This window comes from Cervus elaphus, chromosome 28 (assembly GCF_910594005.1).
Source record: "Cervus elaphus chromosome 28, mCerEla1.1, whole genome shotgun sequence".
NCBI lineage: Eukaryota > Metazoa > Chordata > Mammalia > Artiodactyla > Cervidae > Cervus > Cervus elaphus.
The window spans coordinates 34,918,068-34,933,526 of NC_057842.1; the positions used below are offsets into that span (position 1 = coordinate 34,918,068).

General features: G+C 40.4%; 1 protein-coding gene across 1 annotated transcript in view; it reads right to left on the reverse strand.

Moving 5' to 3' along the window:
* Nucleotides 1–1,468: 1,468 nt before the first annotated feature.
* The window catches only part of SLC35F1 (solute carrier family 35 member F1), a 411,149-nt gene continuing 397,158 nt past the window's right edge, over nucleotides 1,469–15,459 (reverse strand). Inside the window, exon 8 of the mRNA XM_043890017.1 lies at nucleotides 1,469–4,840. Within this exon, the coding sequence (XP_043745952.1) occupies nucleotides 4,616–4,840 (225 nt within the window). The 3' untranslated portion in view covers nucleotides 1,469–4,615. The remainder of the gene's footprint in view (nucleotides 4,841–15,459) is intronic.

The window sequence follows — 15,459 nt, forward strand, 5'->3', positions numbered from 1 at the left end:
AAAGTACTTAACAGAAGTAGAAGGAAAAGGGGGACCATTTTGTAATACATATCTTACCCTTGTACTTTGTTTTTGATTTAGGAGTAAGATGCCATTTAAAAAAAAAAAAAAAAAAGATGTATGAGAGACTTCCCTGTTTTGCATGGGGGACCTGAAAAGAGATTAACTGGATCTGATTCCAGTCCTACCTTACTGCAGATGTTACAATCTGTCTTCCTATGAAACATCAAGAGAATGTAACACTTAACAGGTCCTGTGCTGAATTTGACTTGTTTCTCTTTTCAAGCTAATCATCACAAAAACCACTCAAGTACAGCCTTATCTTCCTTTTGTAAGAGTTTCCAAGCATTTAGGTAACCGAGTTCCTTCTCTTAAAAAAATTATAATTCACTGGGAACACAGTCTTAACATGAGATACATGTTTATTGTGTATACTATTTGGACTCTAATCATTTAGAATTGCTGGACATTTAGACACAGACTAGATTGAAGTTCAACTGTATTTCATCTTTGATCAAAGAGTTTATTAAATAAAAATAAACAACACTTTACAGAAAGAGTTATATTTCTCAAGGAAAAAGCTATTTTTAAACTGAGTCACATTGTTTTTGTTAAGCACTGTTTTGTACTATACTATTTATAGAAGCAGATCACAATGGATCTCTACTTAAGAGTCCTTTATAAAGGCTGTATGCGACTGTTCCTTTTTGCCTGCAAAATGAGTTTTTCTTTTAAAAAGATTTTAAATATATAACTCAGACATACAGTCTTTCAGCTCATTTAATTTTTGAGATCTGATTATGAACATAAATGACAAAAAAGTGTAAATTTATATACCATCATCTCTAAGTATTTAAGAGTTATTGGATGACTACAGTTAGTGGTGGAGAAGGACATGGCAACCCACTCCAGTATTCTTGCCTGGGAAATCCCATGGACAGAGGAGCCTAGCGGGCTACAGAGTCCATGGGGTCACAAGAGTGGGACATGACTTAATGACTAAATAACAAGAACAGTTAGTGGAGAAGTAACCATGACAATACTGTTTTAAGTTCAGAGCAGAAACATAAACAGCCCTGCTTTATAAATGTTGTGCTCTTTCTTTATGCCTGGCATTGTGCCGAGGGCGGCATACAAAAAACTTTCTTCTTTATGAGAAACAGTTTCTTGAGGGTAAATTTATAATTGCCCTACATATGTTTTAAATGTGGGTTTAGAGGTTGTAGCCATGGTCTCCTTAAGTACCCATCAAATAATTAATTTTGCAAATTACAAACGTGTTTAATTTGGCTTTTTGAAGCCACAGCTCTGAGACCAACTGTGCCCTTCCTAATATGGAAATATTTTCTTTCTGATTTTTATTTTGACATGTACCCTGCTATCTCCTTTCGTTGCTATTTCTAGCATCCCATGAGAACTGCTTCCCCGGTTGTCATAGAGCAGATAAACACTCAAGAAAACCAAGAACTTGGTGCTTTCATAAAGCATTTATTTTTATTTGAAAACATTATACAGGCATTACATTGCCACAGCCAGTCCATAGGGGAGCATGCAAATATCAAAAATGGAGAGTTTGTTCAACTTATTGGTGTCAATTTCCTTTTTTGGTTCATATTTTCCTTTTGCAGTGTTGGGATTAGTGTGCTTGTTATTTATGTGGCTTGACAGTAGAATCCTACCCATGGGGTAAAAATCTGTACTGGTAGCTATCTGGGGACTACTAAGTGGTTACAAATCAAAAACAAACCCAAAACGAACAATACTACACGCTTGTCAAAAGGTTAATAGCACAAGTTAGCAATATCTAAACTAAACATTGAAACATTTTCATGGGACACAGTGGTACAAATTTTCCCATTGCTTGGTCTACCTGGTTGTGTATTTCAGAGTGTGGAGCTGTGGGAAGGTGTGACCAAGGTGAGCGCTCGCCCCAGTGCAAGTTGTCATGGAGAACGTGAGGACCACCACTTATCTCGAGCGAGATTTAGGAGAGCTAGGGTTTGCTTACCCAACCCAATGCTATACAAATTGCTAAAGTCTCATTTGTGGAAAAGAGAGTTATGGTAGATTGAAAAGCTGAAATTCTGGCTGGTGTCTACTGAGGTTATGAAATTCCAGAAACTCAAACAGCTAGAGATAATGACATCCTACTCCCATGTCCTACCCCACTCCCAAAGGGTTGATGTCTTAACACAGAAAAAGAGTTTGTTTCTTGCTACTGTCTTTTTCCCCCCAAAAGGTCAATCTGGAACTCCTGATTCACGGGATGAATCTTGGACAATTCGACTATGTTATCAGCCTTTCTAAATGGAGAAGAACCAACATAGTGAGGCACCCCAGTGACATGAAAGTCTTGTGTACGAGGACATGGGATGATAAAGGGTATACAGTGAATTCACCTTAACATTCACGCCTGGTTTCCATACAATTTGGAGTCAATTAAAATATCCTAGAAAATAATTCACACGGCAACCTGTAGCCATCCATTGATTGCAAACCTCTTTGAAAAAAAAAAAAAAAAAAAAAAAACTTGCATCCACTGAGTTGACTTGGAAATATTTTCATCCACTTATTTCTCTTAAGATTTTACTAAGCGTCTACAAATTAGTGTCATAAAAATGAATAAAAAAAGATGAAAATATTTGGCTGAAAATAAATACTAAAAATGCAATAAATCAAACAAATTATGCAAACCAAAGGAATGTAAACACAAAAATAAAACCACAGTCTTTAAAGGTCTTCAGATCTGAATGGACAAAATAGTCAGAGAAAGGTATTTAATTGGTTTGAAAGGTAGCAGAGAGCAAACATTGACAAAGTTCTTTTGATTTGATACAGCTTTAATGTTGATTTTTTTTTTCACCAGAAATAAAACAGGCTTCTAAGCGGGCTGAATGGAGATGAGCATAAAATTTGCATATCAGGAAAGATAACTGGTCTGCTCCAACTCCAAGGCAGGACTACCTGTCCCCAGGGTACAGGGCAGACAGAGGTGCCATGTGGGTGCTAACTCACAGCATGGGACACTTTTGCAGGTCTATTTAGGCCTTCCTTGTTCAGGCTAGTATGGGAATCCTGACTAAGCTGCAATCTGTTCTCTACCTTACAGAGACCCCACTGGGGTTTTGCTTCGCTTACTTAACTTGAACTGATTTGAATTGCCCAAAGTTTCATAAACATTTGCTTTTCCTTTACAAATCCTGTAACTCTATCGAGGATCTTTCTGAATGATACTGAAGCCAGCCAAACATAAAGACTATTGCATGTGCTGATAGGAAGAAAGAGAATCTGCTGTCAATCACAGAGCTCTGTGGTGTTTCTCGATTTTCTACGTTTGAAGAAAGAGCTATTATAAAGGCGACAAAATTAGATTAGTGACATACCCCTCAAAGCCTTATCAGGACCCTGGAATATTCTCTGTATCCATAAGAGTGCTATGTTGATACATTCTGCTATCGAATGGATGCCAAATATGACCAAAAATGCCAGACTTTTTCATTGGTGAGATTTTTACTACTACACAGTGGCCGTATCAGATGAGCTGTTGTCAGAGGCTGTACCACAGCAGCATCCTGACTTTGTTGGGAGGCCAGACAACCAATGATATCCCACAATCAAGATAATTTCCATGCTGGTATATTTCAAAAAGGGTGTCACACAAAAGGGCAGAGGACCATGGCTTTTTCCAATGCCTTGATTGATCTCCATATTATCACTAAAGAAATCTAGGGGGAAAAGGAAAATTAATCTTTTTTTTTTTTTTGGAAGAGGGAACATAGGAAGAGGCAGAAAGATTTTTTTAAAAAAGATATTACCCTAAGCACAAGTGATATTACTCTGGGGTTTCCCATAAGCCACAGAAATGGAACATTCCTTATCCTGTTATTACAGGGACTTGATTAGCAGAATCATGTGTTGCAACAGAAAGGCAATGGCCTGGAGTAATCCGAGGTTGAAATATAAAAAGGCTAAAATGTTTGTTTTATATCTATTCCTAGAATAGAGAATTATATGGTCAGTTGCCACTCCCCACAAGGGTCACAGCATGAAATACATATTGAGCAGGCGATCCAACAGGTAACAGAGGGAGCCATGAGCCCCCAGGTGCCTAGGATAAGGAAGCGTCGCAGTGTGGGGCTCCTGTGGCATGCAGCACTCAGAGAAGGTGCACAAAAATAAAGTGTGATTCTTAAAAAGTGACTTGCCATAGAAAAGTGGGAGTGATGCTAACTACATGTGGGTCTGGCGAGAGTTCCCATCAGGAGTACAAAACCTCCTCCTGAAAGTCGCTATCATAACAGTAACCATATCATACAAACAGTAATACTTGCTTTTGATTCAAACATTTTCACAGTAATTAATGTGGACGGGGGTGGTGGTGTATGTGTGTGTGTGTGACCAGGATACACACTAGGCAGGCATCCCTCCAGGTGGATCAGAGCCTGCATCTCCAGGGATGTTCAGCGTGTGCCTCGTACAGGCTTTCGGATTTGCTACCTTGCAGTCCACCTCTGTAAACCGCACCTAATAAATACCTTTCTCTATGTACAAAACAGAGATGACGGGCAGACACACAGCTGCGGAGGTGTCCTCAGGGGTCAGGGAGGCTGTCATCCTAGGCCACGCGCACATGGGGCTCATCTTCGGTCTCCTGGCCCAGGCTGGTGTAGGTGACCGAAGGCTCCACCTGAGCTGTGGCTGGTAAGTCCACGACGGGTCCCGAAGGGTTGCGGAACTGCTTGTAAACCCGGGGGTCCTGGGCTATGTACGTGGAGGTGGATGAGTAGAGCACCAGCCCGAGGAGGATGGTGAAGAAAGACAGGAGATACAGTCCTGAAAACTGAACAACACAACAGGCAAGTCACTTAGCAGCCAGAGCCGAACTACGTACACAGGGGTGAGAGGGAGGGAGAGAGAGCAGAGTCGTTTTCTCTCGTGACAGGCAGCTTGATGAGTCCACCAATGATCTTGATGGAAGATGAATGTTCTCTTCCACTCTGGCTTGGTCTTATTGATTCTCCTTATCTTTTTTCTTGATTCTGTGGCTAACACAGAGGAACATTTAGCTAATTGTCTCTAAAGCACCCGTCCGAGTTACCTGATGTGGGAGAGCTAGTTAATCACGAACTGAAATACATCAAGTTAAAAGCAAAAAACTCTCCAGTATCACTCAATAAAGAGTTGGTTGTTTGTGGCTTCATTAAACACAGGAGAAATATAGATACACCACTTAAGGTTGTAATGAAGCCATAAACACCGAGTCCCTCGCTGACACAGCCGCAGCAGGCACTTTCGTTTCACCTTAATCCAATTCAGACACTATTTGTCTTCTGAGTAGGAATTGTTATTGACTTTGGTTAACTATCTTTGCAAGACTAGATTATCCCTGGATAGAAAGAAATAGTATACCCTTTCATTCTTGCTCCACTAATCTAAAACCAAAACCAAACAGGAAAGGATATATAGTGTTGTGTTTCTAAACTACTGCTTGACAACCCAGAGTTTTGTGGGGAAAAAGCAAGAAAATATTGGTGTATATAACTTCTCTGAGAATTTGCATATGTTTTTTTTAAAAAAACTATACCTTTTGGGCCTTCTTGAGTAGTTATTATGGAATTACTTGAGTAGTCAGTGGGAGACAGGGAGGTAACACTATGAGTATGTGAGTGTTGTCATTTCTGTTGTTTCATTCATTCATTCACTCCTTCATTCTTCCACTAGTTTCTTCTATGCCTTCTCTGAATCAAACATTGAACTATGTACTGAGGAAACAGAAATGAAAACATATTGTCCTTACTACCAAAGACTGAATAGTCTCAGTGGAGAACCAGAGGTATAGATAGAAAAATAATACAATGCACTTATTGCATGCTGACTCTCATTGCAGTTGATGACTGTTGTCCTAGTCTTGACCACATCCTGCATCTGTTACCCACTCCAAGCTCACTCTGCTCATTGACTATAGGCTAATAAATCCAGGTGTTGAGATCTTGAGGCAAGGAATACAACTTCGGAGAGCCATTTGACCCAAAAGATGGCAGACTAATGGCTTGAAATAACCATCTTGTCGGGGCCTGGATGCCAGGTTCTTTTATGGATCAGAGATGGGGGGAGGTTAGGACACAAAGTAAAAAAGACCACTTAATTCTTGCAAATGTCTCCTAGAATGGCAAGCCTCAGGCAGGGGGATGTGTGAGTTTCACTTCCTTACAGTCATTTCACTGGTGGTATGAAATGGAATATCTGCTATTATATCAACAAACAAAGATGCCACAGCTATCTGCAATTCCAGCACTCCAAATGTGAACTTCTGAACCACTCTAGTAAGCAGCAGATGAAGGACGCCATTTCCCACACAAAGAACTCAAGAAAGTCACAGTCCTTCATAGGTGGGTAGGGTCAGGCCGTCTCCCTGTGAATCAAACAAAGGCATCCTAGCCCAAGGGTCAGGAGGAGGAGAGGCAGGCAGGGCTCCCTGAGGCAGGCCATTAAGTATGCCTATAATAACAAAAGCAGCAAAATAAGAGTTAAAGTCACAGAAGCAGAGCCAGCATGGATTTAAAATTAACCCTTCCCAACAACACATCCATTTGGAAAAAAGAATCAATTTGATTTTCCTTTTGCGGGGAGGGGTACCAATTACTTTATTTGAGGGAATGGTACTAAGGAAAGAACTTAAGTAGACATTTTGGTACCACTTATAGAAAAGGTGCAGTACAAATATGTATGTACTGCCTTGGTGACTAGGGACATCACCCCTGTGGCTATAGGAAGCCAGGCTGAGGAGGTCTGGCTTTCATTATCACTGTTTCCCAGGGTGTGCTTGTCAAAGAGATACTCTGCCATGCCAGATTTGATTTTCTTATTTTATTTTTCTATGCTCATAGTCTAAAACAACCAGGCTTCCTTGGTGGCTCAGATGGTAAAGAATCTGCCCGAAATGCAGGAGACCCAGGTTTGATCCCTAGGTCGAGAAGATTCCCTGGAAAAGGGAACAGCTACCCATTCCAGTATTCTTGCCTTGAGAATTCCATGGACAGAGGAGCCTGGTGGACTATAGTCTATGGGGTCACAAAGAATCAGACACTACTGAGTGACTAATACTTTCACTTTACTAAAACTGGGAGAAACTGGTAAAAAAAAATTAATTGGAAGCTGGAAGAAAATAGGAAAAGGATCCAGAGAGTCTATAAAGTTGCAATGTTATAATAAAGAGTTATAAGATGGATGTGTGGTGTGTGTGCTCAGTTGTCTGACTCTTTGGGATCCCATGGACTGTAGCCTGCCAGGCTCCTCTGTCCATGGAATTTTCGGGGTTGCCATTTCCTACTCCAGGGGATTGTCCCGACTCAAAGATCGAACCTACATCTCTTGTGTCGCCTGCATTGGCAGGCGGATTCTTTACCACCATGCCACAGTGTTCAATAATAGGAAAGGCAGTTTTGAAAGTGGCACATAGAAAAAATATTCCTGTGGCTAAAAGTCCCTGCTGTGATGTCTTGTTGTTTACCTTACTCTCTCGCTCTTTTAGCACCAGCAAGGTAGTTAAGACTAAAGATCACTTTTTGATTTTCTTTCTAGAGCCCGCATCACTGCCTTTAATTCCGTTATCAATCACAGTCATATGATAATGCTTCCTCAGATGGCTTGTATACTGGATTCAGCTTATAACAGCTTCACTAAACTTGATTAATTCAGTTTCTCCCAATGAAAATAATTATTTTTCTTTATGAATTTGTTTATAAAATAAGATGGTAGCAAAACAACATGCAGGTCAAAGAAACAGAAACCATGGACTGGTTCCAAATTGGGAAAGGAAAACATCAAGGCTGTATATTGTTACCTGATTATTTAACTTATATGCAAAGTATATCATGCAAAATGCTAGGCTGGATGAAGCTCAAGCTGGAATCAAGACTGCTGAGAAAAATATCAATAACCTCAGATACGCAGATGACACCACACTTATGGCAGAAAGCAAAGAGGAACTAAAGAACCTCTTGATGATGGTGAAGAGGAGAGTGAAAAAGCTCGTTTAAAACTCAACATTCAAAAAACTATGATCATGATATCTGGTTCCATCACTTCATGGCAAACAGATGGGGAAACAATCGAAACGGTGACAGACTTTATTTCCTCAGGCTCCAAAATCACTGATGGTGACTGCAGCCATGGAATTAAATGATATTTGCTCTTTGGAAGAAAAGCTATGACAAACCTAGACAGCATATTAAATAGCAGAGACATTACTTTGTTGAGAAAGGCCCATCTAGTCAAAGCTGTTTTTCCAGTATTCATGCATGGATGTGAGAGTTGGACCATAAAGTAAGGTGAGTGCCAGAGAATTGATACTTTTGAACTGTGGTGTTGGAGAAGGCTCTTGAGAGTCCTTTGGACTGCAAGGAGATGCAACCAGTCAATCCTAAAGGAAATCAGTCCTGAGTATTCATTGGAAGGACTGATGCCAAAGCTGAAATGCCAATACTTTGGCCACCTGATGCAAAGAACTGACTCATTGGAAAAGACCCTGATGCTGGGAAAGATTGAAGGCAGGAGGAGAAGGGGACAACAGAGGATAAGATGGTTGGATAGCATCACCGACTCGATGGACATGAGTTTGAGCAAGCTCTGGGTGCTGGTGATGGACAGGGATGCCTGGTATGCTGCAGTCTATGAGGTCACAAAGAGTTGGACATGACTGAGTGACTGAACTGAAGAGCTTCATCCTTTACTTGAAACTTTCCCTGATGTCTCAGAAGATAAAGAATCTGCTTGTAATGCAGGAGACCCAGGTTTGATCCCTGAGTTCGGAAGATCCCCTGAAGAAGGGAATGGCTACCCACTCCAGTATTCTTGCCTGGAGAATTCCATGGACAGAGGAGCCTGGTGGGCTATAGTCCGTGGGATTGCAGAGTCGGACACAACTGAGTGACTAACACTTTCACTTCACTTTCAACAAATGAAATGAGCTTGTTCCTAACAGTAGCAACATTTCAAATATTTTGATACTGACTTTCATTTTCAAAAAACCCCTCATGCATCTCCAGTTTCAAGTGAGAAGCTTGCAAGGGAGGTTTTGCAACAGAGGCTACCTCTGTTGCGGCAGATGGAGGCAGAGAGATTAAGAATGGGCTCTGAGATTAGAACTACATTCTATCCACAAACCGGATTTAAATTCTAGCTCCACTCCTCTCTGACTGTCATTTTGGACAAGTTTCTTTCCAGGTCCAAGTTCTTTATCAGTACAGCGGGGATAATAATTGTACCTACTGTATAGGATGGTTATAAGGATAAAATTAGGTAAAGCATGTGAAGCACTTATCCTAGCGCCTACATCACAGTGAGGATTCAGTCTACATTGACTCCATTGTTAATATTATTCAATCTACATTGGCTCCGTTGTTCTCATCAATGACTGTATGTATCAGTGTTACCATATTTTTATATAATCATTGATTAAATTGTCAAGTGCAGAATCTGGCATAGTGTGTGTGTTGTGAGTCGTGTCCGACTCTTTGCGACCCCACAGACTGTAGCCTACCAGGTTCCTCTGTTCCTGGAATTCTCCAGGCAAGAATACTGGAGTGGGTTGCCATTTCCATATCTATTAAGTTTTATTTGCTCTTTGTTGACCGTTTGAATGAATTAATGCATTTAACTGAAGTTTCATACTAAAGAAAGAAACAATTAAAAAACTAGCCTGTATCAATAGTGGATTTCAAATGTTTTAGCTTTCAACTCAATCCAGCATTATTTCTCATACATAAAATGCTAAACAGAGACTCCTTGAGAGAGAAGTTGTAGTAGTGATCCTTAATCATTGACCCCAAAAGTCATCATCTTCAAACCTATAATCAATTAGGGGAGAGTGATAAGATGATGAATTGGGAGGGGCAATGCATAAGGCAAGAGTCTGGTAGACGATTGTAGACTGCTGATCAGAGAGCTGACAGAGGAAGTTTCATAACTTGAGGTGAACAGTCTTTGGCAACGGAAATAATGTAGGGACAGGAAAAGATCTGATACAGGGTATGAGAAAGGTTTGAATTTCTCTCAATTTCTGATTTTGGTTCCTATATACTGACTTGATTAACATGATAAATATTTTAATAGCCAATTCTTGTAAAGCTAATGTCTTTGCCAGTGTTAAAAAAAATACTACTTATGGAGAAGGAAATGGCAACCCACTCCAGTATTCTTGCCTGGAAAAGTCCATGGACAGAGGAGTCTGGCGGGTGAAGTCCATGGGATTACATGACTGAGCATGTGTGCACAAGGGTGGAGGGAAATGGGTTGGTAGCAATAAAGTGGTAGAACTAAAAAAAAAAAAAAATACTACTTGAACCAATCACTTTTGAGACATGGAACCATTAAGTTGAATGATAAATCCAATACAAAGAGGTTTTGGGACACTTTCAAATGGCAACACATATCTTACTTCCATTGCATTTCTATTTAATTCAAACAGAATTCACACTAAAATAGTTCAAAATACAGACAGAAAGGAATTTTATATGACAGAGCTGTCTTGGAAGTCATCAAGAGGTTTAATAGCCAGGAGAGAAAGTTTTCATTTAACACACAAGCTCAAAAAGTAATCAGAAAGGAAGGGATTATGGTGAATTACAAAAAGGTTTGGTATTTTAAAAAGTAAGAAAAAGTTTCCTTTTCCTTTTTTCTTTATAGATTGATAATACCCCTATTAGGGGTACCTAACAGGATGACCCTCAGTTCTGGATGCTGTACTTATCCTGATAGAGTGTTTTTTTTTTTTTTTAAAGCAATCAATCAAACAAAAAGTCTGCATATTCCAGGCTGCTTTACTTGTTAACTTCAAAGAAATACTCATGCCTACTTCCCAGAAAGCCATCTGCCAGTGACAGATATTGTGAGTTTCAGGTGGAGGTTTGCTGCTTCCTGTCTGAATATGGGCTGCTGTTTGCAGTATACTCTGTGAGCCTCTCCAAGGTCAATCATGGCCTATCAATCTTCTGATGAAGATGTTGTGGTCCACACGTGAGCATCAGAAATGCTGCCCTTTGCCTGCATTTTATCTGACTTGTAATTTTGAGAAGTTGCACAAGGATGCACCCTTTTTCACTACCATACTGCACATGCTGCTGACTTTCCTCTTGCCTTTTTCTATTTTGATAGGTCTCTTTGCTAACAAGGATCAGAAAGTACTCATTGTATGTAAGGAGAGTATCTGTGGTGTTGCTGAAAGCAATCTGACTGGGATAAGCCACTGTCCAGAACGGGGTGGCTTGGAGGACTGATGATAAGGCTATATAGATCTCTCTATCTTCAACTAGAGAAGAAATCTAGTTTAGCCAATTACTTGCTAGCTAATGGGACATCTGGGCTTCCCTGGTGGTTCAGTGCTAAGGAAACTGCCTGCCAATGCAGAAGTGGGTTTGATCCCTGGGTCAGGAAGATCCCCTAAAGAAGGAAATGGCAACCCACTCCAGTATCTTGCCTGGAAAATCCCATGGACGGAGGAGCCGGTGGGCAGTCCATGGGGTCGCAAAGAGTTGAATACAACTGAGAGGCTACAACACCAACAACAATGGGACATTCGGCACTCAGTTAGCAACAGGCCACATTTTCATCTTAGATTTGGTATTAAACATCTAAGTTGAGATTTAATAATCAAATGACTTTAATGGACCTAAATCTATATGAATAGAAAACCACATGGTTTGAAAGCCATTTCAATGTACTTTTATAAATATATTGACTAGATTATGTGAGGAAGAGGACAATTTTTAAAGGAGGCATTCTTTTCATATTGACTAAAAGATGGCAGGGGTGAGCAGAGAGGAACATGGGCAACCCTCAGAGAGGTGTGCAGTAGGATATGAAGTGACCATGGGCTAACGCTCTACTTTAACTTGATGTGTGTACCCCAGGAGGACCTGGTTTTTCCTTCCTTCCTTGAGCATGAACGTCAAAAGACGTCTTTTACAATGTATGCCTCTTTGTAACATGGCTTTTACAAGGTTCCTGATGTTGGGCTCTGGTTGTTTTTGTTCAATGACCCCACTTGGACCTATTAATAATCAGAACTAATTGTGATTTAATAGGTAATGAAAAGCTAAAAGATTCTCTTAGCTCTTAAAGAGAGATATACGGTAGTTTTGTCTCCAAAAGTACAAAGATTCAACAGAAATAGAAACTATCACTTGTGAGAGGTAGAGGAAAGACCTGGAAAAAAAACAGTTGTTGGTGGGTTTCTTAGGAAAGTGGGGTTAAGGGGAATGAGAGTTGCAGCTCCTGCAGCTATCTGAGAAAAAGGAAAGGTTTAGATTTAAATCTAATTTAGGTCTAACTTATAGAGCGGACTGTGGCTCAGATCATGAACTCCTTATTGCCAAATTCAGACTTAAATTGAAGAAAGTGGGGAAAACCACTAGACCACTCAGGTATGACCTAAATCAAATCCCTTATGATTATACAGTGGAAGTGAGAAATAGATTTAAGGGACTAGATCTGATAGACAGAGTGCCTGATGAGCTATGGATGGAGGTTCGTGACATTGTACAGGAGACAGGGATCAAGAAAATCCCCAAGAAAAAGATGCAAAAGAGCAAAATGGTTGTCTGAGGAGGGCTTAAAAATAGCTATGAAAAGAAGAGACATGAAAAGCAAAGGAGAAAAGGAAAAATATACCCATTTGAATGCAGAGTTCTAAAGAATAGCAAGGAGAGATAAGAAAGCCTTCCTCAGCGATCAATGCAAAGAAATAGACGAAAACAATAGAATAGGAAAGACTAGAGATCTCTTCAAGAAAATTAGAGATACCAAGGGAACATTTCATGCAAAGATGGGCTCAATAAAGGATAGAAATGGTATGGAACTAACAGAAGCAGAAGATATTAAGAAGAGGTGGCAAGAATACACAGAAGAACTATACAGAAAAGATCTACACAACCTAGATAATCACAATGATGTGATCACTCACCTAAAGTCAGACATCCTGGAATGTGAAGTAAGTGGGCCTTAGGAAGCATCTCTACGAACAAAGCTAGTGGAGGTGATGGAATTCCAGTTGAGCTATTTCAAATCCTGAAAGATGATGCTGTGAAAATGCTGCACTCAATATGTCAGCAAATTTGGAAAACTCAGCAGTAGCCACAGCCACAGGACTGGAAAAGGTCAGTTTTCATTCCAATCCCAAAGAAAGGCAATGCCAAAGAATCCTCAAACTACCGCACAATTGCACTCATCTCACACGCTAGTAAAGTAATGCTCAAAATTCTCCAATCCAGGCTTCAGCAATATGTGAACCATGAACTTCCAGATGTTCAAGCTGGTTTTAGAAAAGGCAGAGGAACCAGCGATCAAATTGCCAACATCCGCTCGATTATCAAAAAAGCAAGAGAGTTCTGGAAAAACGTCTATTTCAGTTTTATTGACTATGCCAAAGCCTTTGACTGTGTGGATCACAATAAACTGTGGAAAATTCTGAAGGAGATGGGAGTACCAGACCACCTGACCTGCCTCTTGAGAAACCTGTATGCAGGTCAGGAAGCAACAGTTAGAACTGGACATGGAACAACAGACTGGTTCCAAATAGGAAAAGGAGTATGTCACGGCCGTATATTGTCACCCTGCTTATTTAACTTATATGCAAGAGTACATCATGAGAAATGCTGGGCTGGATAAAGCACAAGCTGGATTCAAGATTGCTGGGAGAAATATCAATAACCTCAGATATGCAGATGACACCACCTTTATGGCAGAATGTGAAGAAGAACTAAAGAGACTCTTGATGAAAGTGAAAGAGGAGAGTGAAAAAGTTGGCTGAAAGCTCAACATTCAGAAAACTAAGATCATGGCATCTGGTCCCATCACTTCATGGCAGATAGATGGGGAAACAGTGGAAACAGTGGCTGACTTTATTTTTTCTTGGCTCCAAAATCACTGCAGATGGTGATTGCACCCATGAAATGAAAAGATGCTTACTCCTCAGAAGGAAAGTTATGACCAATCTAGACAGCATATTAAAAAGCAGAGACATTACTTTGCCAACAAAGGTCCGTCTAGTCAAGGCTTTGGTTTTTCCAATAGTCACGTATGGATGTGAGTTGGACTATAAAGAAAGCTGAGCGCTAAAGAATGGATGCTTTTGAACTGTGGTGGTGGAGAAGACTCTTGAGAGTCCCTTGGACTGCAAGAAGATCCAACCAGTCCATCCTGAGGGAGATCAGTCCTGGGTGTTCCCTGGAAGGACTGATGTTGAAGCTGAAACTCCAATACTTTGGCCACCTGATGTGAAGAGCTGATTCATTTGAAAAGACCCTGATGCTGGGAAAGATTGAGGGCAGGAGGAGGAGGGGATGACAGAGGATGAGATGGTTGGATGGCATCACCGACTGAAGGACATGAGTTTGGGTAAATTCTGGGAGTTGGTGATGGACAGGGAGGCCTGGCGTGCTGTGGTTCATAGGGTCGCAAAGAGTCGGATACAACTGAACGACTGAACTGAACTGATAGAACTGAGGAAGCTTAGTGAAAATACAAGTGGAAACAGGGAGAAAATAAGGTCCAATGAAAACGATAAAAGATATAGGAAAAGAAAATTTCTCAATAGCTAGGAGGAAACATGACTGAAAAACTTGGATTAGTCAACCCCCCACCCCATATAATTCTTTTCTATATTCACTTAACATGTATTTTTTTCTCTTTGTCTCATTTTGTGTATGTACACACACACACACACACATATACCTTGGAGCCACTATGGCTGACCTGATAGATCCTGCCTTGTGAACTTTGCTTTAAAAAATTTTTTTTCCACTTTATTTGAATGATATAAAATATTTAATTGAAACCACAAAAGGCAAAAAAGGAATGAAACATAAAAATAGGAACAGAAATCAAGGGCAAGGAATAGAAAATAGTAACAAACATGGTAGACAATAATTCAATTATATCAATAATCACTTTAAACATCAATGATCCAAATACATTCTGAACTTTTCTTTAGAGAAGCTGAGTAGCCTGAGAGAACACCATCCCTGAAGGCTTCTCATGTATGGCAAATGGGTAAAGGGCAACACTTCCAAGCCTCCTGTGGTTCCAAGGCTACATATGAAGAGTGGAGGAAGGAAATACCATGTCAGTCAGTCAGTCAGTCAGTCAGTCAGTCAGTCAATTCAGTCTCTCAGTTGTGTCCGACTCTTTGCGACCCCATGGACTGCAGCATGCAAGGCTTCCCTGTCCATCACCAACTCCCAGAGCCTACTCAAACTCACATCCATTCAGTCGGTGATGCCATCCAACCATTTCATCCTCTGTCATCCCCTTCTCCTCCCACCTTAAATCTTTCCCAGCATCAGGGTCTCTTCAGATAAGTCAGTTCTTTGCACCAGGTGGCCAAAGTATTGGAGTTTCAGCTTTAGCATCAGTCCTTCCAGTGAATATTCAGGATTGATTTTCTTTAGGATGGACTGGTTG